We start from the raw sequence: 26478 nt of genomic DNA, 5'->3' as shown, positions 1-26478 counted from the left end.
GAGCTGGCGGCCAGTCCCTCCCACAGCCACGCTGGGTGCTCTCAGTATGCCCTGTCCACACCCCAGCCAGTGCTGGAGAAGATGTAAAAGAAGCCCAGTCTCTCCTGGGTTTGCTGGAGGAAACTCATTTTCACATTAAGTGATCTGAGAAACTTGCATATTTCTATTAGATTGTGCTCACCTTTCCTGAACTGGTAATTTACAGCCTTCCTACAGGGCTGTCAATCCAGCCCCCCGTGGAAGAGCTGCCTGCACTTCACAGTACCCTTCTCACTGCTGACAGGTGATGGAAAGGCACTGCACTTTGAAGTCACTTTCATGACCCAGGTTACAGAAGTTTTGATCTAAAAAAGTACTCATTTAATCAATAGAACAGAGTGAGCTACAGGCTCTTTTAAAACCCCAGTAAGAATGAAGTTTTAGTTAAAAAAAAAGAATGAGGGTTTCCTTGATTCTCTCAGTTTTCTCTGGTGAGTTTTTAAATTTTGGGGGGGTGTGTCTGCATGAAGCAACATGGGGGTAACAGCCTCTGGAGAAGGCAGAATCAAATTTAGACTTGTCTTTTTTTGCCTCTGACTACTTTGTTGTCCTGGACAAGTTACCCAACCTCCCTGAGCCTCAGTTTTGTCATCTGCAAGGTGAATCTGACAGTGGTACTTATTTTGTAGGATTTGTTGGGAGGATTGTGCAGCTGGTGTTCAGCTGGTGCCAGGCATATTCTTAATGTCCAGTGGTTTAGCTATTATGGTGAGCTATGCAACAGGAACAGTACTATCGCCTAGCAGGGAGGCTGAGAGGATTAAATGAGGTAGTATATGCATGGTGCCTAGGGCACGGTATTCACTTAATAATAATAATAACAGTAATAATAGTAGTGGCTAACATTTATCAAGTGTTTACTAACTGATGTCTTAGAGACTTTACAAACATCAGGGGCAGCTGCTATTATTATTAAGATTTCCAACTTACAGCTGTGTATTTGGACAGTATGTTGGAGAGCTAGTCTTCAAGAAGCTTGAAACTGCCCCGCATATGTTTGTTCATCTTTGCATTTGTACTCTCTCAATGTTTCTGCCTCTCCCACTCCCCCTAGTGATTAAGAGCACCTCTCAGATATGTTTGGAGGAACTAATAAAGGCAAGTTTGTGGAATGAATGAGCGATCTAGGTCATTGAAAACAGGTTGCAGAAGGGCCAACCCTTCTGGTGGTCACCTCTCACCTCTGCTTCAGTTTGAGGAGGGGAAGCGCACCAGACTACCTAAATAGACCCTAAGTCTTTAGAGATCTCTTTGGCCATGAAAATCAACCGGAGATGAACACTGGAATGAGGAGGCCCAGCTTAAACTGTGAGGGTCTGCAGAACCGGCGCGGGGAGGAGACTGGGAGCCTCGTCTGTGGGAAAGAGTTCTGCTCCCCTTATCGCCTCCCCAGGGATGCAGTTACCAGGGCTCACCTGATGATGGATGAGAAGATGTGAAAGAGCGAGGGAGAATCTTTCACATGGTTAACACAAAATGATCACCCCTAGTGCTGAACCATAAACTGAGGGTGCCAAGTGGTCACTGGAGGCAGACTGCTCATGCCCTCCCTGTCCTGTCACCTCTTAAGCAAGAACCTTAAACCAACTGCCAAACTTTTCAGGAGCCTCCTTTTTTCTCATCTGTAATATGAGGACAATAACACCACTTACCACATAGGGTTGTTGTGAAGACTGAGTGAAATAAAGTGTAAATCACTTAGAACTCTTTTGGTACACAGGAAGTGCTCAAATCAGCTGCTTCTGCTGCCACTGTTATTATCAGTGCTATTATTGCTGTAATTACTTATCAGGTTTAGTGTTCATCTCCAACAGTGGAGATAAACCTAAAAAGTGATTGGCCCTTTAGGGTAGAGACAATTTCTTATTTATTTCTGGTATTGCCTTAAGACTGGCATATAGTGGGTACCCAATACAGCTTTCCAAAACTGTATCTTATTAGATTTTTGCTACCGTTTTTCATGAGCAGATAAAAATTATCAGTATTGTGTACCAGCCAGGGGACTTATGTTGTGAATGTTTACTGTCATTTATCTTTACAAAACCCCCTGAGAAGTGGGCTCAAAGAGTTATCGTAGACAGTGCATGATCTTAGGGGTCATTCAGACCTATACTCTGTTTGAGGTTCAGTTTTATTAATATTAAAAGGGCTGGAAATAAACAAGTTTGATTTCCCCACTCACGTCCACAGGAGCCTCTTGGGGAAGGTTGCATTGAATGGCCAGGTGTCGCTGGCATGGAAACCTTGCTTTGTGTTTCATCCCAAGCCAGCTGAACTAGAGAAACTCTGAAAACTATCCTGCTTTCATCCCTCATCTCTTCATAAATCTGTCAGTGGTGACCAGAGAGAAAATTACTTCCCCTATCTGGTTTATACAATCTGGTATACACAAAGGATTTCTAAGGTTTGGCACGGACATGGGGTCTGGATGTGCGCTGCTGAGCTATTCGAGAGTAGATAAGACCTTTTGGATGAAGGGTAAAGTTTACAGCACAAGCTGCTTCCTCTGATAAATTTCCTCTACCTGTGATAGGCTGTGGGCAGCTGTAGTGTTGGGGCAGGAATGGTAGGAGGAGCCTGGGAAATTATTGTAGCTTTGAATCTTGTCCAATTATAGAGAAAGTGGTTCCCTCTCTTAGTCTGATTTGTTCTGTATCGTAAACTGGTTTGCATGGCATGGAGGATGATGCCACAAGGGCAAAAATCTCTTAAGAATCTGCTGGCCAAATAGTTTCTATCTTAGCATATGTTCCCTCTTCTTGTAGGTCATGGCTATTCCATAGGTAGGTCCTGATTCCTATAATGGAGTAGTTCTTAACCTGGGCTGCACATTAGAATTCCCCAGGGAATTAAAAAAAAAAAAAGCTATCAATCCCTGGGCTGTACCCCTATCCAACTGAATTGGATTAGAATCTCTAGGGGGTAGAGACTGGGCATCAGTATTTTAAAAAAGAAAACAAAATCAAAAGAAAATTTAAAAATGAGCCACAAGCTGAGAGAAAATATTTGTAAAACCACACATCTAATAAAGGCCTTGTATACAAACTATATAAAGGAGTTTTAAAAGTTGATTAAAAAAACCCTGAAGACTCCGATTAAATAATGGGAAAACGATTTGAACAAATAGTTTACCAAAGAGTATATATATGCATGGCAAATGAATAAAAAGAGATGTTCAAATATTCATAATTAGGGAAATGCAAATTAGAACCGTTCTGCTTAAGGCCAAAGTGGAAAAGGACCACGTATTAAAAAGCCTGAGGGTGGACAGGAGCCTGACCTCTGTGATGTGGAGGAGCGGTGGGGAACTGAATCCAGCGGGAGGCACTGCTGAGGCCACGATGTGGGAGTGGGAGGAGCATGGTGGAGGGGGCTTTCCTTGGCTTAGTGACCGAGGACCATCGAGTGAGAGGCCTGGATGAAGAAACCTAATATAAAACTGCCAACTTTGGCACAGTTATTTTGGTCCTGGCCCTGGCTGGGAGCTCAGGGAAGGTTCTGGTTGGCTTCAGTGAGGAGGTGTCTGTTACAAAGGGTAGAGCAGTATTATGGCTGAGACCAGGTGCAGAGAGGAGTGTCCCTAATGGGGGAGAAGCAGGACTTTCTTTTGGTGCCTGGTAGAGTTACTGGATAGTACTGGGGCCTTCGGAGAACCTGGGCCAGTCATGTGCCGGTTAATGTATAACAACGCACCCTCTGAAAACAACAAACAAACAAATGCTGATTTGTAGTGTTTGCCAATATCTGTGGTGTCCATACTCCCTCCAGAGCCCTGGTCTAGGTTACACACGAGCACGGTTAGAGGGCGAGAGGCTCCCAGAATGTGACTGGGCCTGGTTTTGATTTCTAAATGTAAGCTAGCACCATGAAGGATAAGCTGTGGGGATTCACCTGTGGGAACTATTGTGGGTTTGGGGGACTGGGGCACAATAGAATGGGACATAGAGGAGACTGTGGGGGACATAGAGGAGACTGTGGGGCTTACCTGATGGCTCAGCAGGTAAAGAATCTACCTGCCAATGCAGGAGATGCGGGTTTGATCCCTAGGTTGGGAAGATCCCTTGGAGAAGAAAATGGCAACTCACTCCAGCATTCTTGCCTGAAAAATCCATGGACAGTAGAGCTGGAGGGTTAGAGTCCATAGGGCCACAAAGAGTTGGACACAACTGAGCGACCGAGCAGACAGCAAGTGGTCTGCATTGACCAGGCGGGACCTTAGCCATCTGCCCTATGCCTTCTGTAGGACATGTGGTTACATGCCTGCCTTTTGTCTTACCATTGCTATTCTGTTCTGTATGCTGACATTTTTAGATTTATAAATTTATGGTGAGTAAGAATCTGGCATCTTCCCCCAAATAATTTCTTTGCCAAACAAGTTTGAAAATGATTGCAATCAGGTTAATAGAATTTCAAGCATCCACAGGATTCATTCATGTGAATAAAATTTATTTTCATCTATAAGGAAAAAAATCCTCTTTTCTGCAGGAATCTCAGTTATTAGGATATTCAGGCATATTAGAGAATGACTTAAGGAAAAGATAGTGGTAAAACCAACAAGGATATAAGCCATGGCAGGAGATAAATATTTCACATCAGTCTGGAATTATTTTTCTCATCACATTAAAAAGATGACAGACGTAAAACAGTGTGCTTTGTGGTTGCATGTCCCTGGTCTGTGCATCCCATGGGTTTGCATGTGTGGATGTATGCTCAGTTGTGTCTGACTGTTTGTGACCCCATGGACTGTAGCCCATTAGGCTCCTCTGTCCATGGAATTTTCCAGGTGAGATTGCTGGAGTGGGTTGCCATTTCCTACTCCAAGGGAACCTTCCCAACCTAGAGGGAAGACGTCTCTTGCTTCTCCTGCATTGGCAGGTGGGTTCTTTACCACTAATGCCACCCGGGAAGCCTGTGCATCCCATAAAGATGAAGACTATTTAGCCTGGATGTGTGATACTAGTGCAGAACTCTCCTTGTGGTCGTATGCATTAGTACACAGAACTCCCAGTATAAGTCAGCACCTTTACTGCTCCAGAAACATTTGAAGAGGCCACAGCATTCATTGCCAAGACACGAGTTGACCCACGGGATTTTCCACCCTCAAATCCACCTTGAGCTTTTGCAGTATAAGCATCAAGAGCAAGACATTTCCCTTCTTTTTCAGGGTTTCCATTGACCCATCCCTGGCATTCTGGGAAAATACTGTGGACCCCAACTCAAGAGGAGGAAAGAGGAAAAAGAAATAGCGCTGTTTCATAAACTATCAGTATGTAAGCCCTGGTGCCTTATTTAAAACAAACAAACAAATGAGCTTTATGATTTTTTCTCAAGGAGAGAGAAGGGGCTTGCCGAGCTATCACTGCAGAATATCAAGCTGTTGAAGCGCTTGCAGCAGGTGGTGCTTTGTGGTTCTCACAATGCTTTATGTTTCCTAGCTTGGTTTCCTCCTCCTTGGAGATCACAATGCCAGTTTGGGGCTCGTCAAGTCCCAATCACATCAGGTTTACTGACGTGTCATTTTGCTACTCTGCCTATCCATTATTTATTATTTATATCTTGGCTATATCCCCGCCCCGCCCCGTCCCCGCCAACACACACACACACACACAAAGGGAACTGACCTACCTTCCCATGAAAGGAGACTTAGAATAAAAATAGAGCCACTGGGACACGGCAGGGAATGAGACATTGGGCAGTGGGTAGGCACCAGGGTAATTATTTGGATGGAGAAACCAAAGGAAAAGGAAGCTACTCCAATGAGCCAAACCTAGTGCTGAACTCCCTGTTAGTCAAAGCAAAAAGGTCTACCATTTCACGCCTCTCACTACTGAATACTCCAGAAGAGTGGGAGGAACAGTACCAGGCCGGCGAGCACGGCCTTCGCCTTCATTGAGGGGCTTACCTGACAGTATGGACGCGACGGCTGCAATGATGAAGGACACAATGACACCGGGTCCTGCCATCTCCTTGGCCACCAGCCCAGACACCACGTACATCCCTGTGCCCACGCAGCTGCCGACGCCAAGCGAGATGAGGTCCATGGTGGTGAGCACTTGGGCTAGCTTGGTGCCGTGTGCCGTTGTGGCCCCAGTTCCCTCCAGCATGGACTCCACCGGTTTGGTGCGCAGGATCCGAGAGTGCATGGCATACCAGGCGGCCCCCCACTGCACTCGCCGGGGGTCGAGGGAGGTGAGGAAGCCACTCATCCTGAGAGACAGGCAGTGGTGAAGGTCAGCTGACAGAGGTGGGCTGCAGAAGCCTCAGTGGCTGCTTCTGGAACTCATCTAGTGAATGGGGATCTCCCTTTCAGGAAAGGTCCAGAGGGACCTGCAGCAGCCTTCTCCTGGGCATGAATGTCTGCAGGAAACACACAAGAAAGAGGAAGGTGAGACCAAGCGGGGAACAAACCATGACTTGCAGACATAGGTAGAGGTCGGTGCACGGAACTGGTGGAACTGATCTGTCCTGTGTATTCATAACGCAAAGGGTTGCTTTTCCCAATTTGTGTCCCTCCCAGTCCTAAATGACAGTGTGTAGTTTGCGTTGTGTTGCATGGTCCTTCTCAAGAGGGTGGTCTGATTAGGGCTTGGCCACGGGACCTGCAGTAAGTTATGTCATGTCTTTGTATGTCAGTTTCAACTGTACAGTGGGGATGGTCAAGCCTCCTGCCTTGTGTTGATGTGAGAATTAAATAAGTGTTTGTCTAAAAAGATCTTAGGGGCTTCCCTGGTAGCTCAGATGGTAAACAATCTGCCTGTAATACAGGAGACACAGGTTTTATCCCTAGATCAGGAAGATCCCCTGGAGAAGGAAATGGCAACCCACTTAAGTATTCTTGCCTGGAGAATTCCATGGACAGAGATGCCTGGCAGGCTACAGTCCATGGGTTTGCAAAGAGTTGGATACCTATACATAGAAAGATCTTAAGACAATGCCTGGCAGGTGGAAGATGCTTTTCTGTCAACCCATAAGTGCTTCTTACCTGGCTCTGCTAAAGTTTGGTCTGTGATTTTTGAGCATATTCTTTGGGGACACAAATCCTCATTTTTTAATATAAAGATGTAAAGTTAGATCTCAAGAGGGGCAGAGCCACCCCATGGGATTGTCTTGGAATTTTGTTCTCTAAAGAAATGGAAAGTTTTGAGAATTTTTTGCTCTCAGAGGTTGGGGTAGGGGCAGTGCCCATGGCATTTGGTAGGTGGGGCCCAGAGATGCTAAACGTGTTGGGTGATATCATACTATCTTCAGAGGTCTCATTGGATATTCTTGTAGGTGAAGAATCTGGTTATGATGATGTGAACTGAAACCTATCCCTGTTTAACATATAACCACAAGAGACTATTTTAGATGTTTTTAGTAGACCAGTCTCTTGGCTTTTCCAGGAAGGCAATAATAGAATATATTGAAGGAAGATTGTAAATTCTTTCATTTGAAACTTGAAAGGAGTTCATCACCATTTTGGAAAACCAAGACCGCCTTTCAGTGCAACCCATGGTACTGCATCGCCCATTCAGCACACCTATAACAGCCCGCAAAGGTGCCATTTGAAACTGGCATGTTGACAGTGATTTTTCATACAGTGCCAGCATCTTATGACAATATTTGTACTTGCCTGAGTGTTTATATACTGAAATAAGTTATATACAGGCAGGTTACTCATGAATTTTGCTTTAGGACTTTAAAGAAGGGTGTGTCAAAACGTTTATTATAAAAAAGAATGCTTGGTCTGATAGATTTGAGAACTGTTTTAATAGATGAGTTCTAAAATTTTGTCAAGTTGTTACAGAAAATGCAAAGATTATATGAAGCTACTTTCTTTGGACGTGTCTGACTCTTTGCGACCCCATGGACTGTAGCCCACCAGGCTCCTCCATCCGTGGGATTTTCTAGGCAAGAATACTGGAGGGGGTTGCCATTTCCTTCTCCAGAGACTTTCTTTGGAAGTCAGTGTTAAAGCGTCAGTCACTAAGTCATGTCCGACTCTCTGTGACTCCATGGACTGTAGCCTGCCTGGCTTCTCTGTCGATGGAATTCTCCAGGCAAGAATACTGGAGTGGGTTGCCATTCCCTTCTCCAGGGGATCTTCCTGACCCAGGGATTCAGCCCAGGTCTCCTGCCTTGCTGGCTGATTCTTTACCATCTGAGTTACCAGGGAAGACTTGGAAGTCAGAGGCTTTATAAAATTCTATGAAGAATTTTTAAAGTACAGCTAGAACATTGATTCCAGGTACTATACTGATAGGCTTAGAACATTTACATTTACAGCAAGTACCAGCTGGTGTAATATACCAATATTATTAATTAATACTACTTAGCACTTGATGTAACACTTGTCTGCTTCTAAAGACATTGCAAACACAACCTAATTAGAAGAATTAGGTGAAATGTGGCAGTTTAGTTCACAGGGATTGGGTGATGGACCTACTGGTTTAATTTCCTCCTAGGTTTGACAGCACTGCTTCATGCTGTGTGTTAATTCTTGACAACATCTAGGATATCAGTATAGTTGAATTGTGCCACTGTATACAGCAGTGTCATTCAAAAGCTTAGAGTGCTAACATTATCAAGATTTCCAGATTTGTGAGAAAAGGTATATCTGGAAGGCTGCAAGAATAGTGCTCTACTTGAGCTCTTGAGCTCCTGTGGGGAAATCAGTGTACATATCTGTTTAATCCACCCCAGCCAGTATGTACTGAGCATCTGTTATGAGCAGGCATGGTGTTAAGCTCAGGGATGCAAAGACACAGTCCCTGCTCTCATGGAGTTTCCAGTCTAGAACTGGAGATGAGGTAGTCACCCAAATAATAGTGCAAGGGAGAAGGTTCATTTTTTTTTCTTCTGAAAGACTTATCTCTTATTATTTTTTGTGTGTGACAAAGGCATAGCATGGCCATTGCAGGACAATCGGGCAATATAAGCAATGACATTCAGTGAGGAGAGACAAGAGAATTCAATACACAGATAGAAAAATAAAACCAGATCATTCCAGAGAGGGATGAAGGTATGCTATGGGTTGAAAAGTATCCCCTCCCCCCAAATTTATATGTTGAAGCCTTAACCCTCAGTGCTTGAGAAAGTGACCTCATTTGGAAACACAGTTTCTGCAGCGGTAACTAAGATGAAGCCGCACTGGAGTAGGATGGGACCCTAATCCAACATGACTGGTGTTCTTATAAAAAGAGGAATTTTAGACACACAGGGAGTATGGGATGTGAAGATGTAGGCAAACATCATGGTGATGCATCTACCTTCCAGAGGACACCAAGGGCTGCCAGCCAGGCACCAGAACCTAGGAGAGAGCCCTGCAACAGATTTTTACTCAAAGCCCTCAGAAGAAACCCACACTTCTGAACCTTGATCTCAGACTTGTAGCCTCCAGAACTGTGAGATAATGCATTTCTGTTGTTTAAGTCATGCAGTTTGTGATACTTTGTTATAGCAGCCCTGGTGAATTAACACAGGCTATAAAGAAAATAAAACAGGGCAGTGAAGGGGTGAGAGGGTCTCTGTAGTCGTAGCATTGGCTCCCGAGAGGTGGGAAGTCATGCCAGGTGTCAGGGAGAGTGTCCTGCAGAGCCGGGTCAGAGGGGAGACGGGATGACTGCTTTGGGGAATGAGTGACACTGGGTCGGGGTGACGAGGAGGAGTCAGGTGCCGTGTTAGAGTGTTATGTGTGTCAACTGGTTGACTCCTAGGCAAACCTGCACTGACACACGAGGCAGAGAAGGCTGGGGGTCCAGTAGCTCCTCTGTAGTCAGGAAGCGCATTAGGGCAGAGCTGGCCCTTGGCCCCGCTTGCAGAGTTAGTTTCAGCTCCCCTGCCTGAGGGCTTGCCCGGTGGCCCAGCCTGTAAAGAATCCACTTGCAATGTGGGAGACCTGGGTTCCATCCCTGGGTCAGAATGATCCCCTGGAGAAGGAAATGGCAACCACTCCAGTATTCTTGCCTGGGAAATTCCTGGACATTCCTTGAAATTCCTTGCCTGGACAGAGGAGCTGGGTGGGCTACAGTCCAGTCCAGTTCATTTCAGTTGCTCAGTCATGTCCGACTCTTTGTGACCCCATGGACTGCAGCATGTCAGGCTTCCCTATCCATCATCAACTCCCGGAGCTTGCTCAAACTCATGTCAATCGAATCAGTGAAGCCATCCAACCATCTCGTCCTGTCGTCCCCTTCTCCTCCCGCCTTCAATCTTTCCCAGCAACAGGGTCTTTTCCAGTGAGTCAGTTCTTTGCATCAGGTGGCCAAAGTATTGGAGTTTCAGCTTCAGCATCATTCCTTCCAATGAATATTCAGGACTGATTTCCTTTAGGATGGACTGGTTTGATCTCCTTGCAGTCCAAGGGACTCACAAGGGTCTTCTCCAACACCACAGTTCAAAAGCATCAATTCTTCGGCACTCAGCTTTCTTCACAGTCCAACTCTCACATCCATACGAGGCCACTGGAAAAACCATAGCTTTAACTAGGACTTCTGTTGGCAAAGTAACGTCTCTGCTTTTTAATATACTGTCTAGGTTGGTCATAGCTTTTCTTCCAAGGAGGAAGCATCTTTTAATTTCATGGCTGCAGCCACCCTCTGCAGTGATTTTGTAGCCCCCCAAATAAAATCTCTCACTGTTTCCATTGTTTCTCCCATCTATTTGCCATGAAGTGATGGGACCAGATGCCATGATCTTCGTCTTTTGTGTGTTGAGTTTTAAGCCAACTTTTTCACTCTCCTCTTTCACTTTCATCAAGAGGCTTTTTAGTTCCTCTTCACTTTCTGCCGTAAGGGTGGTGTCATCTGCATATCTGAGGTTATTGATATTTCTCCCTGCAATCCAGCTTGTGCTTCATCCTCTGGATAAGGGAATGGCAAGCCACTTCAGTATTCTTGCCTTGAAAACTCCATGAATGGTATGAAAGGGGCTACAGCCCATGGGTGGCAAAGAGTCAGACATGACTGAGCAACTAACACTTTTCCCTTCTCCCGCCTGAGGTGTGCAAACTCGTACTGCTGAGGGTCTGTCAAGCCAAGATGAAGGGCTTGCATTGACTCTAAGAGCCATGAGAAGCCATGGGAGGATTTTATTAAGGTGGCAACACAATGTGATTCACATTATTAAAAAGGTCATTGTTGGTCACGGAAGGCTCGTGCTGCTTGACGTGTTAATCCCAGGACCAGCATACAAAGGGGGGTGAGGTGTGGGCCTGCTGCCGATGGCCGCCCTGGTTCTCCAACTGGGCTACACTGGGGAATTCCCTGGGGATCTTTCAGGAACACTGGTGCTTGGTCTCAACCCCAGTTCAGTTCAGTTCAGTCGCTCAGTCGTGTCCGACTCTGCGACCCCATGAATCGCAGCACACCAGGCCTCCCTGTCCATCACCAACTCCCGGAGTTCACTCAGACTCACGTCCATCAAGTCAGTGATGCCATCCAGCCATCTCATCCTCCATCTTCCCCTTTTCCTCCTGCCCCTAATCCCTCCCAGCATCAGAGTCTTTTCCAATGAGTCAACTCTTCGCATGAGGTGGCCAGAGTACTGGAGTTTCAGCTTTAGCATCATTCCTTCCAAAGAAATCCCAGGGCTGATCACCTTCAGAATGGACTGGTTGGATCTCCTTGCAGTCTAAGGGACTCTCAACCCCAGGGACCCCAGTTTAATTGGTCTGAGCTGTGGCATCAACATAGAGATTCCTTAGAGTTCCCTTGCTCATTCTAACACTGCAGGGTGGGGGTCCACTGCCATGTTAATAATGACTGCAGTGCTGGTGTAGAAAACCAGATACTGCCTGGGATGATTAATTTTATGTGTCAAGCTGACTGGTAAACTATTAATACTTATGGATATGTCTGTGAGGGTGTTTCTGGAAGAGATTAGGATGAAACAGCATGGGTGGACATCGTCTGATCCGTTGAGGGCCTGATAGAACAAAAAGGCAGAGGAGGGGTGAATTCACTGATTCTGCTTGAGCAGAGACATTCATCTTCTCCTTTGCTTGTACATTGGTGATCTTGGTTCTTTTTAAAAATCATTTATTTATTGGCTGCTCCATGCAACATGTGGGATCTTAGTTTCCGACCAGGGACCGATCTAGCGCCCCTGGCATTGGAGGCACAGAGTCTTAATCATTGGACCACCAGGGAAGTCCTGTGGTGCCTGAGCTTTCAGACTTAGACTAAGACTCACACCATTGGCCCCTCCCAAATTTTCAGGCCTTTGGTATCTGACTGACTGATACCACCAGCTTTCTTGGTTCTCCAGCCTGCAGATAGCTGATCATGGGACTTCTCAGCCTCTATAATACGTGAGCCAATTCCTCTAAGGAACCCTCCTCATATATATAGTATCTCTATAAATCCTCTTGGTTCTCTTTCTCTGGAGAAACCCTGACTGACTTATTGCCATTCTCCACATGAGGTCCCAAGGCCCACAGGTACTTCCTCTTTCTCTTCCTAGGCAGGTACCTGTGCCTCTCAGCAGCTGTCTTTTTCAGGAGGTGACTATGGATGCTGTGCTGTCTGGGATACCATTTGGGATATTTGTTCTGATAGCCCTTCATCAGAAACTGTCACAAGGACACTGAGAAAAGAACCAGATGGGTTAGGGAACTGAGAGTTTCAATTTGATAATCAGAAATTATGGTGAAAACACTGAAAATCAGCTAGAAGAAAGATTAAAGGTGGTGAGAATTCCTTCCTGGCTCTATTTCCCCCCATGTAATTCCTCTGAGTGCTTGCTTCATTGATGCAGGCAGGGACTTGGGGCATTTCCTTTCTTGGTTGGAAATTTACTGGAGAGAACAAAATGTGCAAAAGAAAACATGCTTCTAAGTGACTATTGACAATATCCATATTCATTACCCCCAGATTATGCTAATCAAAGGGAGTTTGGAAGCTTATTGCTGTTGTCTTTCCAAGATGAGCAATAAATGTGTGTTGTGCTTTCTCTAGCACTTTAATTCAGGTTTCTCAAAATACTTCACAGCTATAACTAAGGAAGGCTTGCGGGGCCCTTGGGAGGAGGGAGGCATCATTGTGGTGTTGGCCTGCATGCTTGAGGGTTCAATGGGCTCCAAGGATAATGATGGTAAGAGCAGGTTTGTGTGAGGATGAGAATAATTATGGCTTGGAAGTTTATCGGCCAGGTAGGATTATCGAATTAGGTTGGAGCCTGCCTTTGGAGGTGAGGAGAGGGAGTAAATGAAGGCAAACAAAACAGTAACCAGCTTCAAATCTTTCCTGCCTGATTTTGCAAATACACGAAGGGATTACAGAAATCCCTTCCTGACTCTCCCTGGGAGCAGGCCTTTGTTGGAACATCTGGAGCAGCAGGAAGCAGTGGCTGACGGGAGCTGCCCCTCATGTGGCTGGACAGTTAGGATTGCAGCAAAATCCTTCTCGTCTTTTTTTTTTTTTTTTTTTTTCTTTCTGTACCTTGCTTGCATGTAGGCCTGCTCAGTTTTGTCTTACTCTTTGTGACCCCACGGACTGTAGCCTTCCAGGCTCCTCTGTCCATGGGGTTTCTCAGGCAAGAATACTGGACTGAGTTGCCATTTCCTTCTCCAGGGGATCTCCCCGACCCAGGGATCGAGCCTCTATCTCCCGAGTCCCCTGCACTGCAGGTGGATTCTTCACCCAGGCAAATGGAACTTGCAGTTGAAGGTGTCAGGTTTGAAGAGCCCGCCTTGCAACCGCAGGATGCGAAGAAGCCTTCGGAGGTCCCTCCCTACTCCTGTACCCAGGTCATGTACTACTCCACCCTCATCCCCAGCTTCACTGCTTATCCTCTGCCCTGAGCTCCTGGCTTCTGGTTCAGGACCTAATTCAGAAGCCATATTTCCTAGGTTCAAAGTCTCACTCTGCCTTTCCTAGCTATGAGCCTCTCTCTGCCTGGCTGGTGCCGTCTATAAAATGGGATAAGAAGGGCACTAACTAGCTCACGAAAAAGCAAGAGAGTTCCAGAAAAACATCTATTTCTGCTTTATTGACTATGCCAAAGCCTTTGACTGTGTGGATCACAATAAACTGTGGAAAATTCTGAAAGAGATGGGAGTACCAGACCACCTGACCTGCCTCTTGAGAAATCTGTATGCAGGTCAGGAAGCAATAGTTAGAACTGGACATGGAACAACAGACTGTTTCCAAATAGGAAAAGGAGTATGTCAAGGCTGTATATTGTCACCCTGCTTATTTAACTTATATGCAGAGTACATCATGAGAAACGCTGGGCTGGAAGAAGCACAAGCTGGAATCAAGATTGCTGGGAGAAATATCAATAACAGATATCAGATAGGCAGATGACACCACCCTTATGGCAAAAAGTGAAGAGGAACTAAAAAGCCTCTTGATGAAAGTGAAAGAGGAGAGTGAAAAAGTTGGCTTAAAGCTCAGCATTCACAAAACTAAGATCATGGCATCTGGTTCCATCACTTCATGGGAAATAGATGGGGAAACAGTGGAAACAGTGTCAGATTTTATTTTTTTGGGCTCCAAAGTCACTGCAGATGGTTATTGTAGCCATGAAATTAAAAGACTCTTGCTCCTTGGAAGCAAAGTTATGACCAACCTAGATAGCATATTAAAAAGCAGATCACTTTGCCAACAAAGGTCCATCTAGTCAAGGCTGTGGTTTTTCCAGTGGTCATGTATGGATGTGAGAGTTGGAGTATGAAGAAAGCTGAGCACCAAAGAATTGATGCTTTTGAACTGTGGTGTTGGAGAAGACTCTTGAGAGTCCCTTGGACTGCAAGGAGATCCAACCAGTCTATCCTAAAGGAGATCAGTTCTGGGTGTTCATTGGAAAGACTGATGCTGAAGCTGAAACTCTAATCCTTTGGCTACCTCATGCGAAGAGTTGACTCATTGGAAAAGACCTTGATGCTGGGAGGGATTGGGGGCAGGAGGAAAAGGGGATGACAGAGGATGAGATAGCTGGATGGCATCACTGACTTGATGGATGTGAGTCTGAGTGAACTCTGGGTGTTGGTGATGGACAGGGAGGCCTGGCGTGCTGCGATTCATGGGGTTGCAAAGAGTTGGCCACAACTGAGTGACTGAATTTAACTGAACTGAACTGAACTAGCTCACAGGGCTGTGGGGAGGATCAGAGTTAATGTGTATGGAGCTTGTAGCACAGGGCCTGGCGTGCACACAGCCGTGTGCTAGCATCACCCAGCTCTGGTGGATGACCAGGTCTTTCTGTTCCCTACTGCTGACATGCCCTCCCACCCCCACTAGGCAGCTCTCAGGGGCCCTTGGCCTGCTGCCCAGCCAGCCCTCACCCACAACTCTTCTCTGCTGAAACCTCCTGGATCCTCTGGCTGCAGACTGTACACCTTGATATTGCAATCCTAGGTGCTCATGTTTGCCTGTCTCAAGCTTTTAGAGAAAGGCTTTCTCCTTTCCTGTCTTTTATTATCTAAGGACAGTCCTTGGCAGATTTGCTTGGATCTTTGAATGTTACATCTGCTCGCATACTCTTACACCTTTGACTTTTCTGCCCCAGACTCATACACGTGCTGGTGGTTAGGGCATGGTGGGTTCATCTATAGTCACCGCCCTATCTCTGAAAGCACAACCTCCTTCTGACCTTCATGCGTGCTAAGTCATTTCAGTCTTGTCCAATGCTTTGTGACCCTATGGACTGCAGTCTGCGAGTCTCCTCTGTCCATGGGATTTTTCAGGCAAGAACACTGGAGTGGGTTGCCACGCCCTCCTTCAGGGGATCTTCCGACCCAGGGACTGAACCCATGTCTCTTATGCCTCCTGATTGGTGAGCTCTTTACCATTAGCATCACCTGGGAAGCCCCGGACCATCAATGTGTGGCTCACTGAGGCTTACTTGGCCAGAGTCTTTGGTGGCAGACTCCCTGCTGAGGTCCCGGCTTCTGTTGCTCTGCTGTTTCTTCCAAGCTCATCAGCTGCAGCTCTATGTTTGTGTCTCAGCTGTGGAGTCACTCGTCTGTCAGTCGCTGTGGTTTGACATGGGTGGCCAGATACAGGCCAGATATATGTGAATCCCCGGGTCTATGCCATCTGAACAGAACACCTAGCAAATTGAGTTGAGATGGATGTCCTGGTAAATTTCTCCTGTTGTCCTCCGTTTTGCTGTCTGTATCTGTTCAGATTAGGGCTAATCTGTTTATGGGAACATCCTCAAGTCTATGAAGGCAGCTAACATGTCTCTTGGAGTCTTATCTTCCCTAGACTAAACATCCTCAGTTTCTTCAGTGATCAGCAATGTCTCATGTGGTACAGCTTCCAGACCTTTCACTTTCTGATTTGTACTCCCTGGGCAGGCTGCAGTTTATCATGGTGACAGTTTTGGACCAGAGTGTTAAGGGAGATGTTTTTGATCTGTCTAGCTGTGTTTGTGTATACATGTACCTCCTAAATCATGCAATACTAGTGCCTGACAGACTCACTCAGACGTACAATTGGCTTTAACACCAGGGTTCCTGATTTTCAGATTGCTAATCTTCCCAATAATGTCTTTGCGAAGTGTTTGATTGACCAAGCCTACCTCAGTTATTTCTTGATCACCTACCACATTACTTACCAATGTGCTAGCTCATTTATGTTGTATATGAGATCTCAGACACAGCTGACTTTGTTTTGCTTGGAAGATTTTTAAAGGAGAGTTTGAATCTATGACATCTGAATAGCTATGCAAAAGAGGTGGTATCATTTCAGCTTCCTTTACAAGTGTGCTATTTCTTTTTGTTTCTAAAAAGTTATTGACGGCATTAATGAGCTCTTGCTGCAGTAACAGGCAATATGTTAAATTTCAATATGTTAAAACAATCACATCTATCTTTTTTCTTTTTTCTGATAAAATTTTTTAAAAATACTAATTTTCACTGACTTATAATGTGTTAGTTTCGGTGTACAGCAAAGTGATTCAGATACACACACACGCACATATTTGTTGTTGTTTTACTTGCTCAGTCGTGTCCGACTCTTTGGAGACTCCATGGACGGTAGTCCACCAGGCTCCTCTGTCTATGAGGTTCTTCAGGCAAGGATACTGGAACAGGTTGCCATTTCCTTCTCCAGGGGATTTCTGACCCAGGGGTTGAACCTGTATCTCCTGCAGGGAAGCCCTTTCTCCTCCAGTACCAGGTCAGGGAGGATATCCCCACCTGACATCATCTTCCTCTCCTTCTTCCCCCTGACCTCACACCAGTGCTCTTCCTACTGCTGTATATTTAAGACGGTGGATAGAGCTGCCTCTATTTTTTCTGTATGAAATTATTGCTGTGCCGGGCTTGGGATGATCCCTGTCTAGGTGGTAATGCTCCTTTAGAGGAGCTGAGGATGTTTAATGTTCCTCAGGAGTTTTCCTAGTGACTTGGCCTCAGTGGGAATTTCTTCATCTAATTTGGAGAAGCACGAGTCTTGCAGGGATTTAATAAATGCTTTTCATTATTAACCAGCTGGTTTCCTCAGCACTGCTCAGGAGAATCCTTCAGTAGATACATCCATGCAGCTTCTCTCCCTGGAAATGCTGAACAGAACTGCCTATGTGAGAAGCTCCCTCATGCACTCATGACTGCAGTTAGTATGACGTTGTGCCTTGGGTATGGAGCTTATGTCTGAAACTTGTTTTGTGTTCCCTCGTCACTGTGTCAACACATACCCAGACCCCTTTGTACTTTGATTCAGTTATTCTGGAGATTCCTGGCTCTGTGTTTCCTTCCAAGGCCCCCAGAGGAAATTTCTACCCTTCTAAAGAGTCTATATTTTAAGTCAGATAATTTCAAGCAGGTCCTTCACATTTTGAAAATGGCCATTTCTATGTGATGCAATAATCAACAGACAAGTGGATGGAACATAAATTTGATGGATGTAGGTTATTATACATGCTTCATGAACTTTCAGTTCTCAGCAAAGCCTGATGCCACATTCCCGCCCCTCTTTCCTCTGGGTGTGTACTGTTTTTAGTACACACCATCTGCTTTAATGGGTCCAGAGCATTGTGTACGCAAGATGCAGAAACAGAAAGAAGAAGATGGCTTCCTTGCTCCTGGAGCTCCCACACTGGCCGAGAAGACAGGCATGATGATGATGTAACCATCCAGTGTGACATAGCAGGTCTCTCTGATGATTACAGTGATTTTACTTCTTAGCTCTTCTTCTTGCTATTTTCCCCACCTTCTCCTCCCCAAAGCTATCCACATTTTCAGGTTCTTTTGGCACTTAGCTCATAGCCCACCTGTCATTAAGTGTGTGCTAACCACTTGGGCCACTTCTCTGATTCCCCCCAACTCAGCATATATTAATCTGTGCCTTGACACAGATTGATATACACCTGAAGGCTTGTATCTCCTGCAAATGGTTGTATCTTGGAAAGAGTAAAATCCAAGTTCCTTATAATGGTTTGGGTGTGTGCTCAGTCGTGTTAGTCACGTCCAACTCTTTGCAACCAGTCTCCTCTGTCCATGGGGTTCTCCAGGCAAGGATACTGGAGTGGGTTGCCATGCCCTTCTCCAGGGGATCTTCCTGACCTAGGGATTGAACCCACATCTCCTATGTCTCCTGCACAGTTGGATTCTTGACCACAAGCACCGCCTGAGAAGCCCTTTACAATGGCCTGAAGAGCGCTAAGTGGCCTGGTATCTACTTCATCTCAGAGGTCGTTGCCTGCCAGCCTCCCTTTTGGTTCAGCCACACTGATCTCTCTGTTCTTGAAACACACACTCTTTAGACTGTAAACTCCCTGAAGGTATGGATTTGTCGGTTTCATTTTTTGCTAAATCTTCAGGGACCACATCAGGGTCTGGCAAGCCATAGGTAATCAACAAATGTTTGTCGAATGAAGGTTTTCCCACAGTGCTAAAAAGAATATTCTGCATAAATATTTCTTTATGAAAGATTTCTTTGACAATAGCAGTTTGTAATAATCCCTGTTCTCTGTTACAGCGTAGGATGAGTTCCTTTGTTGAGTACCCTATGTGCATAAAATCAAAGAACACAAAACCTCAGAAATCATTTAATCCAAGTCTCAGATTTTACAAATGACTAAACTCTATTTTCATTGGCTGCCTTCACAAATCCCTTTGGGAAACCAAATTATCTACATTACCTAGTTATAAATAAATGATCTTTCTATGTTTTTGATCCTTTAATATTCAGTCAAGGGAAGACAGTTAAAAATTCATAATATTATAATATTAAAAGTATTTAATATTAAAACATTAACATCCAGTTAATGGCAACCCACTCCAGTACTCTTGCCTGGAAAATCCCATGGACGGAGGGGCCTGGTGGGCTGCAGTCCATGGGGTCGCTAGAAGTCGGACACGACTGAGCGACTTCACTTTCACTTTTCACTTTCATGCATTGGAGAAGGAAATGGCAACCCACTCCAGTGTTCTTGCCTGGAGAATCCCAGGAATGGGGGAGCCTTGTGGGCTGCCGTCTATGGGGTCGCACAGAGTCGGACATGACTGAAGCGACTTAGCAGCAGCAGCAGCAGGGTTAGAGTTGTATTTTTTGATGTTGATGATTCATGTAGCTCCTTGGAGACCTCAAAAAGTCTTTCACCCCATCAGAGCAGTAAACGTCTCATAAATCATAGAGTATCCACCATAGCAGAGAGGGTTTAAGTTTTAGTTTGCTTCATTTTTTTTTTTTTTTTCAGTCTGTGGAGAATATAGTTGAGAACTTTGACAACCTGGAATTCAATATTTTTTTTGAAAAATGGAGATCGCTTTGCCCTGTGGGTACATGTTCATTTCCAGCTTCTGGGCTTTCTTGGAAGATAGCACCCACTCAGGATTCATGGGTCTGAGGCCCTTGGGGTACACTCTGTATACATAGCCAGAGAACTTTCTGGAAGCAGGTTCCTTTCCTGACAATCAGCATGTCTTTTCATTAGGAAATCTGAAAATTCAGAGAGCGTATTTCAATGTCAACGGTGCTTAACTCACAAAGAAATGCCAGATTTCATTTGGGGACTTTTAAATGAATTTCCAGACTACAAACTATTTGACTGAAAAGTGCTTGCTTCCATGCCGTTGAGTTAACATTTTTGCAAACTGCAAGTTCTTGAGTTTGAAGGTATTCCTCATAGAGCACTTAAAGGAGCAATTGTTAATGCAAACAAATATTCAATAATACGGATCAAAGAAATGATACTTTCATACTTTGATGGTGAGCATGTGGGCTGACATAAGTGTGTTTGGAATATAAATCTATCATGTGAAAATAATCAGGTACAAAAAAAGGTTTTTTTCCCCCAATGGTTGTTGCAATATCATTTATAGTGGTGAAAATTGGGGAAAATCTGAATGTCCAAAAATAAGGGCAGAGTTAAGTGGATTTAAGGAATTCAAAATAAAAATTTAAGCAACCAACAAAATACTGTTCAGAAATAATGTTTAATGACATAATAGCAAATTATTCAGAATATATTAAATTTAAAAGCTAACAATAAAGAATATAGACTGTATAGCATACGATCCAATTGCACTCTCTTCTGAGCAGAGGGCTAAAATGTTACAGGGACTTCTCTGGTGGGAGAAGGTTAAGAATCTGCCTGCAATGCTGGAGACCTGGGCTCAGTCCCTAGGTCGGGAAGATCCCCTGGAGAAGAGAATGGCAACCCACTCCAGTATTCTTGCCTGGAGAGTTCCATAGACAGAGGAGCCTGGTGGGCTACAGTCCATGGGGTTGCAAAGAGACACGACTAAGCAACTTACACACAAAATGTTAAAAGGAGGGATCAGTGGGTGATTGAATTAGAAATTATTTCTATTTTCTTCTTTTCTGTGGTCAGCATGTATTTTTTAAAAATCAGGGAAAAACATTTAGTTGAAAATCAGAACAAAACAGAAGATCCCAGAATAATGAGCCTGTTCCTGTTCCTAGCCATGAAGATTTATCCTTGGGTTTTGTAGTTATGCTTCTATACATCTCTGTTACAGGGAACTGTTTTAGCATCTGTTTCCCCCATGGAATTAGGTTAGCCAATATTATCACTGTCACTCTCTTCACTTTGGAGATAGAATTTTCAGGGAATTTCCAGGGAATGCTCTGACTTGGTTAAAGAATCAGCTTTACACAGCAGATAGGAGTTACCTGGAACCCGGAGGCAGGATTCTCCCAGATGCTACACAAAGCTCAGGCCAATATAGGAAGATAGAATCTGCCCCTGAAGCAAGTATCTTGGTCCTGTGACCTTGGCTTCTCTTAATATTTAATTTATTTATTTGGCTGCACCTGGTCTTAGTTGTGGCATGTGGGGTCTAGCCTTCTAACCAGGGATCGAACCCAGGCCCCCAGCATTTGGGGTGCAGAGTCCCAGCCAGTGGACCACCAGGGAAGTCCCCTTGGCTTCTCTTAGATTGGCTTTCTTTCATTCCGTGTTGATTATCCTCCCTCCCTCAAAGGCAACTAATTCGGATGATTTCTTGGATGATTTCTAAGAATTTGAATTATTCTTAACAGGTTTATTTTACAAAACAAACAATTAAAAACAGCCCCTCTCCCCCAAACTGCCATGCCCCCTTTAGGTATTGCCACACTTTAGCTATTGTCATCCTGGCTGTCTCCACTTCTTAGTGTCTTGTCAGTCGTTGGCCTTCTTTATTCTGCCTTCTGTATTTTCCTTGCCACCAAAACTGCATTGCTGAAGTCATCAGTGACTTCTGTGTTGCTAAATCCAATGGACATATCTTAGCTCTCATCTCCCTCCCTTGACCTGTCAGAGGCATTCAACATAGCTGTTCACACCCTCCTTCTCAAACACTCTTAATTTCATTGGACAGCAGTGAGAGCCAGAAGTTGTGTGTATGTAATGCACAAGCTTGATGGTGACCTCCTATTAGGAATAAGCTATTGTGATTTTCTTCTTCAGGGTAATGCAATTTTAAAAGGAAGAATGCATCCTCTAGAAGAGCCTCACTGCTGGTACATTTTTTAGTCCTTGATATGGTGTCTACTATTAAATGCAATCACAGGATGATATTTACAAGTAACCAGTATTGGTCAGTGTGAGTCAACATCAAGAAACCACTATGCCGTGATGCTGGAATGTCTGCCAAATGATCTGGAAGGGGAAAGGACACCCTTTAATTCAACATGAAAAAGAAATGGAAGAATCTACTTACACAGTTAAAGCTAGAATAAAAGTATTCCTTGAGGTAGAGAATTAGCTGGTTTACAGACTTTCAAGTCCATCTGGACTGTGGGTCATCTGTGCACCTTGACGCATACTTAGAGCTGACCTTTCTGAGGCTGTTGCCCTCTCTGAGATCTGAAGCTTGGTAGAAAGTGTAAAGTCCCTTTGCCAGGCTAGGCTGGTGGACCTGCTGCCCTGGAGCCTTTGACCTCCTCTTTCTCCCCAGAAGACACCAGCCCAGATGTGATACCCTCTGTCTCCCCTAGAAGAGAAGGCTGGGGTGTCTGGTGCTTAGAACCAGAGCCAGAAGACTCATTTCACTATGTTCTGCATCAATAGGATACATAAGAAGTATAATCTCTAGTACCAAGTGGGCTGGGCTGGGAAAAGTGAAGTGAAGTCGCTCAGTCATGTCTGACTCTGCGACCCCATGGACTGTGGCCTACCACGCTCCTCCATCCATGGGGTTTTCCAGGCAAGAGTACTGGAGTGGGTTGCCATGAAAAGGATGGGTCAAACTCTGTGTCATATTTTTGACAATTGATGAGTATCCCAACAAGTGAGCATCTGTGTTCAGAACCTGGTATTGAGAACACTTAATTTGCTCCACCTGTCATAGGCAGATGCTGAGACTGTAATTCTTTCCTGTCTGTAGTTTGGACCCCAATTCTGGAGAAGGCAATGGCATCCCACTCCAGTACTTTTGCCTGGGAAATCCCATGGACGGAGGAGCCTGGTAGGCTGCAGTCCATGGGGTCGCAAAGAGTTGGACACGACTGAGCGACTTCAGTTTCACTTTTCACTTTCATGCATTGGAGAAGGAAATGACAACCCACTCCAGTGTTCTTGCCTGGAGAATCCCAGGGATGGGGAAGCCTGGTTGGCTGCTGTCTATGGGGTCACACAGAGTCAGACATGACTGAAGCGACTTAACAGTAGCAGCAGTAGGACCCCAATTCGGAGAAGGCAATGACAACCCACTCCAGTACTTTTGCCTGGAAAATCCCATGGACGGGGGGATTGGGCACTTTAAATGTGGCTAGTGCAGCTGAAAAACTGAATTTAAAATTTTATTTAATTTTAAATGGCCACGTGTGGTTAGTGGCTATGATACTGGACCACATAACTGTAGAGTCTAATAACTTTCAAAATAGCATCAGAAAGGTGGTGGTATCCTTTAGAGAAGAGGACAGTGAGTGTCAGTGAAACTGGGGGGATTCATTCAAGGTTCTGAAGCTGGAATGTGGAAGAGCCAGGATGCATGCTGAAACCGCAAGCTCTGGTCACCAGAGATGCACCCCCTCAGCCCCCATCTACTCTCCTGGCTCTTCGTCTCTTTCCAAATAGGATCGGAAAGCATCTTTCTTCCTTCACCCTTATCAAAGAGTCTCTTTTTCCCCTCCTCCATTATTAATGCCGTAACAGTAGAACAGTGCTTTGTGACAGGACATCATGCTGCATGTTTGGGGGATGTGGCATGGTCCCGTATCGTTTAATTGGGAGACTGGAACAGCTTAACTTGGTAGTGAGTAGTGTGCTTACTCTTAACATTCTTAAGGGCTTATCTCAAACATTTTTCTGTGGTCTCTTTCTTCTTGGTTATTCTTCCTCCCAATGCACTCCAATTCTCCTACCATTGGTAACAAAATGTATGGGCTTCCCAAGTGGCTCAGTGGTAAAGAATCCACCCGCCAATGCAGGAGACATGGGTTCGATCCCTGGGTCAGGAAGATCCAGTGGAGAAGGAAATGGCAACCCACTCCAGTATTGTTGCCTGGAGAATCCCATGGACAGAGGAGCCTGGCGGGCTGCAGTCCACGGGGTAGTGGAAGAGCTGGACACAAGTTAGCAACTAAACAACAACAAAACAATAACAAAATATACGCTCCCAAATCAAAACAGCCTTTAGTTTAAAGTACTACATTTATGTTTACCTCAAGCTTTGTTTTTTGATTTGAACCCACCCCCCACCAAAACATCCATAAACCAACAAAACAAAACCTTTTGTTCAATTAGGTTCCCATTAGCTAGTAGTATTATTAAAGAAAAGATACACAATCATGTATGGTTTGGGAGACCGTCACTTTTCTTAAGCAGAGCTTTGAATAAGCCAACCTCACGTTACCCTCGGTGAACCAAGCTCAGTATATTGTACCCAGTAACCTCTCAACAACTGTTAATACTAACATTTCATTGATTTCCCTGCCTCTACATCCCTTTAGAGACTTAGGACTTACGTGACTAGGAAACCCTACTTTAACTCTGGGGCATAGACAGAGAAAACAGAACTCTATTAAGCAAAGAAAGCCCCGATTCTAATACTGGTGTACCCAGGCTTTGGGTACTGGGCACTGCTGCCTGGGAGGCCAGTCCTTTCTGGCATCACAAGAAAAGAAATGCTTTGACTTCTTCAGGGAGCAGTTCTGCCCATTTGATCACCAACTGCGATTGCTGTCTTGTCTGAAGACAAGAATCATCCAACTCACAGACAGGAGGGAGAATCTAATGTTTCCTGTTGAGGAGGAGCACGCCAGTATTTCCAGTGACCTGGAAAGTATTTCATTGGAAAGCAGCTTGAGAGACTGAGGAGGACTCTTCTAGGCCATTGAGTGGTGGGGAGGAAGGGCATCTGTGTTTGAATCTCCCTGATGCTTCCAGTTCCCCTGTGACAAACCCTGGACTTAGTGGCTCTCAAATGATGGCTGAGTTATGCAACTACACCCAACCTGACAGTACTTAAAAATTCAGAGCACTGACGTAGATGAGTGTTCCCATTTCCACTGACTCACTTAGAGGGAACAAATTCACGTGGTAGTACAAATAGAGAAGGAGAAAGGGGTAAGAAGGCACTTTATAATTTCTCAGGGGATGAAATCTAGCATTGCAGTTTTAAACAGAAGCTCTTTCTGTTCCCAGTCAGACCTCCAAGTCACCTCCTGGAGCAATTCCTGTCAATCGGCGCTGTTTCCTGATGTGCCCACCAATAAAGCAGTTGGGTGGACCCTCACGCTGATGCTCAGCTGATCTAGAAGGTGATTTGGTTCAGCCTTTCACTTGTCAAATCCTTTTTCTCTCCCTGAAAACTGGACTTGGACTAGTGTCATCGGTGAAAGTTGTAGCACCATGAGTATTGGATGAGACATAGATGTCCTTGGTCTTTCATGCTAGACCCCCAGGGATTCTCAGCCTTTGAACCTTTTTAGAATAATTTGAGTCATTTGGGGAGCTTCTAAAAGTAACAGGGACCAGTCCCACTCCCAAAAGACTTATATTTAATTGGTCTGAGTTGGGAACCTGGCATCAGTGATGTGTGGGAATCCCAGGTGATTCCAGTGCAGTGAGACCCTGGATGGAGCAACTAGCAACCTCAGGACATCAGAACCTTGGCCTGTTCCTCCTCCTCCCTTTCCTCCTCCCTGTCTCTTGCAGCAACTCAAAAAGCCAAATAGAGTCTGTTCTACTTTCTGAAGTACGGGGTTTTCTTTTCTTTTATGAGCATGATAATGTTTTCCATTGCCTGTAAACAAAACAATATATGAGCTGTGCTGTGTGTGCTGTGCTAAGTTGTTTCAATCGTGTCTGATTCTTTGCGACCCTTTAGACTATAGTCCCCCAGGCTCCTCTGTCCGTGGGATTTTCCAAGCGAGAATACTGGAATGTGTTGCCATACTCTCCTCCAGGGGATCTTCCTGACCCAAGGATTGAACCCATGTCTCTAAAGTCTCCTGCCCTGGCAGATAGTTCTCTACCACTAGCGCCACCTAGGAAGCCTAAAACAATATATGAAGTGAAGTGAAGTGAACTGAAGTCGCTCAGTCGTGTCCGACTCTTTGCGACCCCATGGACTGTAGCCTACAGGGCTCCTCTGTCCATGGGATTCTCCAGGCAAGAATACTGGAGTGGGTTGCCATTTCCTTCTCCAGGGGAACTTCCCGACCCAGGGATCGAACCCTGGTCTCCTGCACTGTAGGCAGATGCTTTACTGTCTGAGCCACAAGGGAAGCCCAAAACAATATATACCTCTTGTAAATAATTTCAGATGATTTAGAGATATCTAAAACAAATGTTAAACTACTCCTATTTCTTTTTAACCACACACACATATACATACATTTACAGAATTGAAACACTATTTCATGATCTTCTTTCACTTCGTGTATCAGAGATATTGAGACCATACACATAGATGTACATCATTTTAAAGAGTTATAATATTTGCTCTTTTTATGTATATAGACATTCCCCAACTTACAGTGGCTTGACTTACGGTGGTGTGAAAGCAATACATATTCAGTAGAAACTGTATTTCAAATTTTGATCTTTTTTCAGGTT

General features: G+C 44.9%; 1 protein-coding gene across 1 annotated transcript in view; it reads right to left on the bottom strand.

The window, feature by feature from the left end:
- Positions 1-6245, bottom strand: part of SLC7A14 (solute carrier family 7 member 14) — a 50561-nt gene extending 44316 nt beyond the window's left edge. The window contains exon 1 of the mRNA XM_052644224.1: positions 5942-6245. Coding sequence (XP_052500184.1) covers positions 5942-6245 — 304 coding nt within the window. The remainder of the gene's footprint in view (positions 1-5941) is intronic.
- Positions 6246-26478: the final 20233 nt, after the last annotated feature.

The sequence above is a fragment of the Budorcas taxicolor genome, chromosome 1 (assembly GCF_023091745.1).
Source record: "Budorcas taxicolor isolate Tak-1 chromosome 1, Takin1.1, whole genome shotgun sequence".
In the NCBI taxonomy this organism is placed as follows: Eukaryota; Metazoa; Chordata; class Mammalia; order Artiodactyla; family Bovidae; genus Budorcas; species Budorcas taxicolor.
The sequence above is the reverse complement of the archived record's forward strand: the minus strand, read 5'-3'. Positions and strand labels throughout refer to the sequence as shown.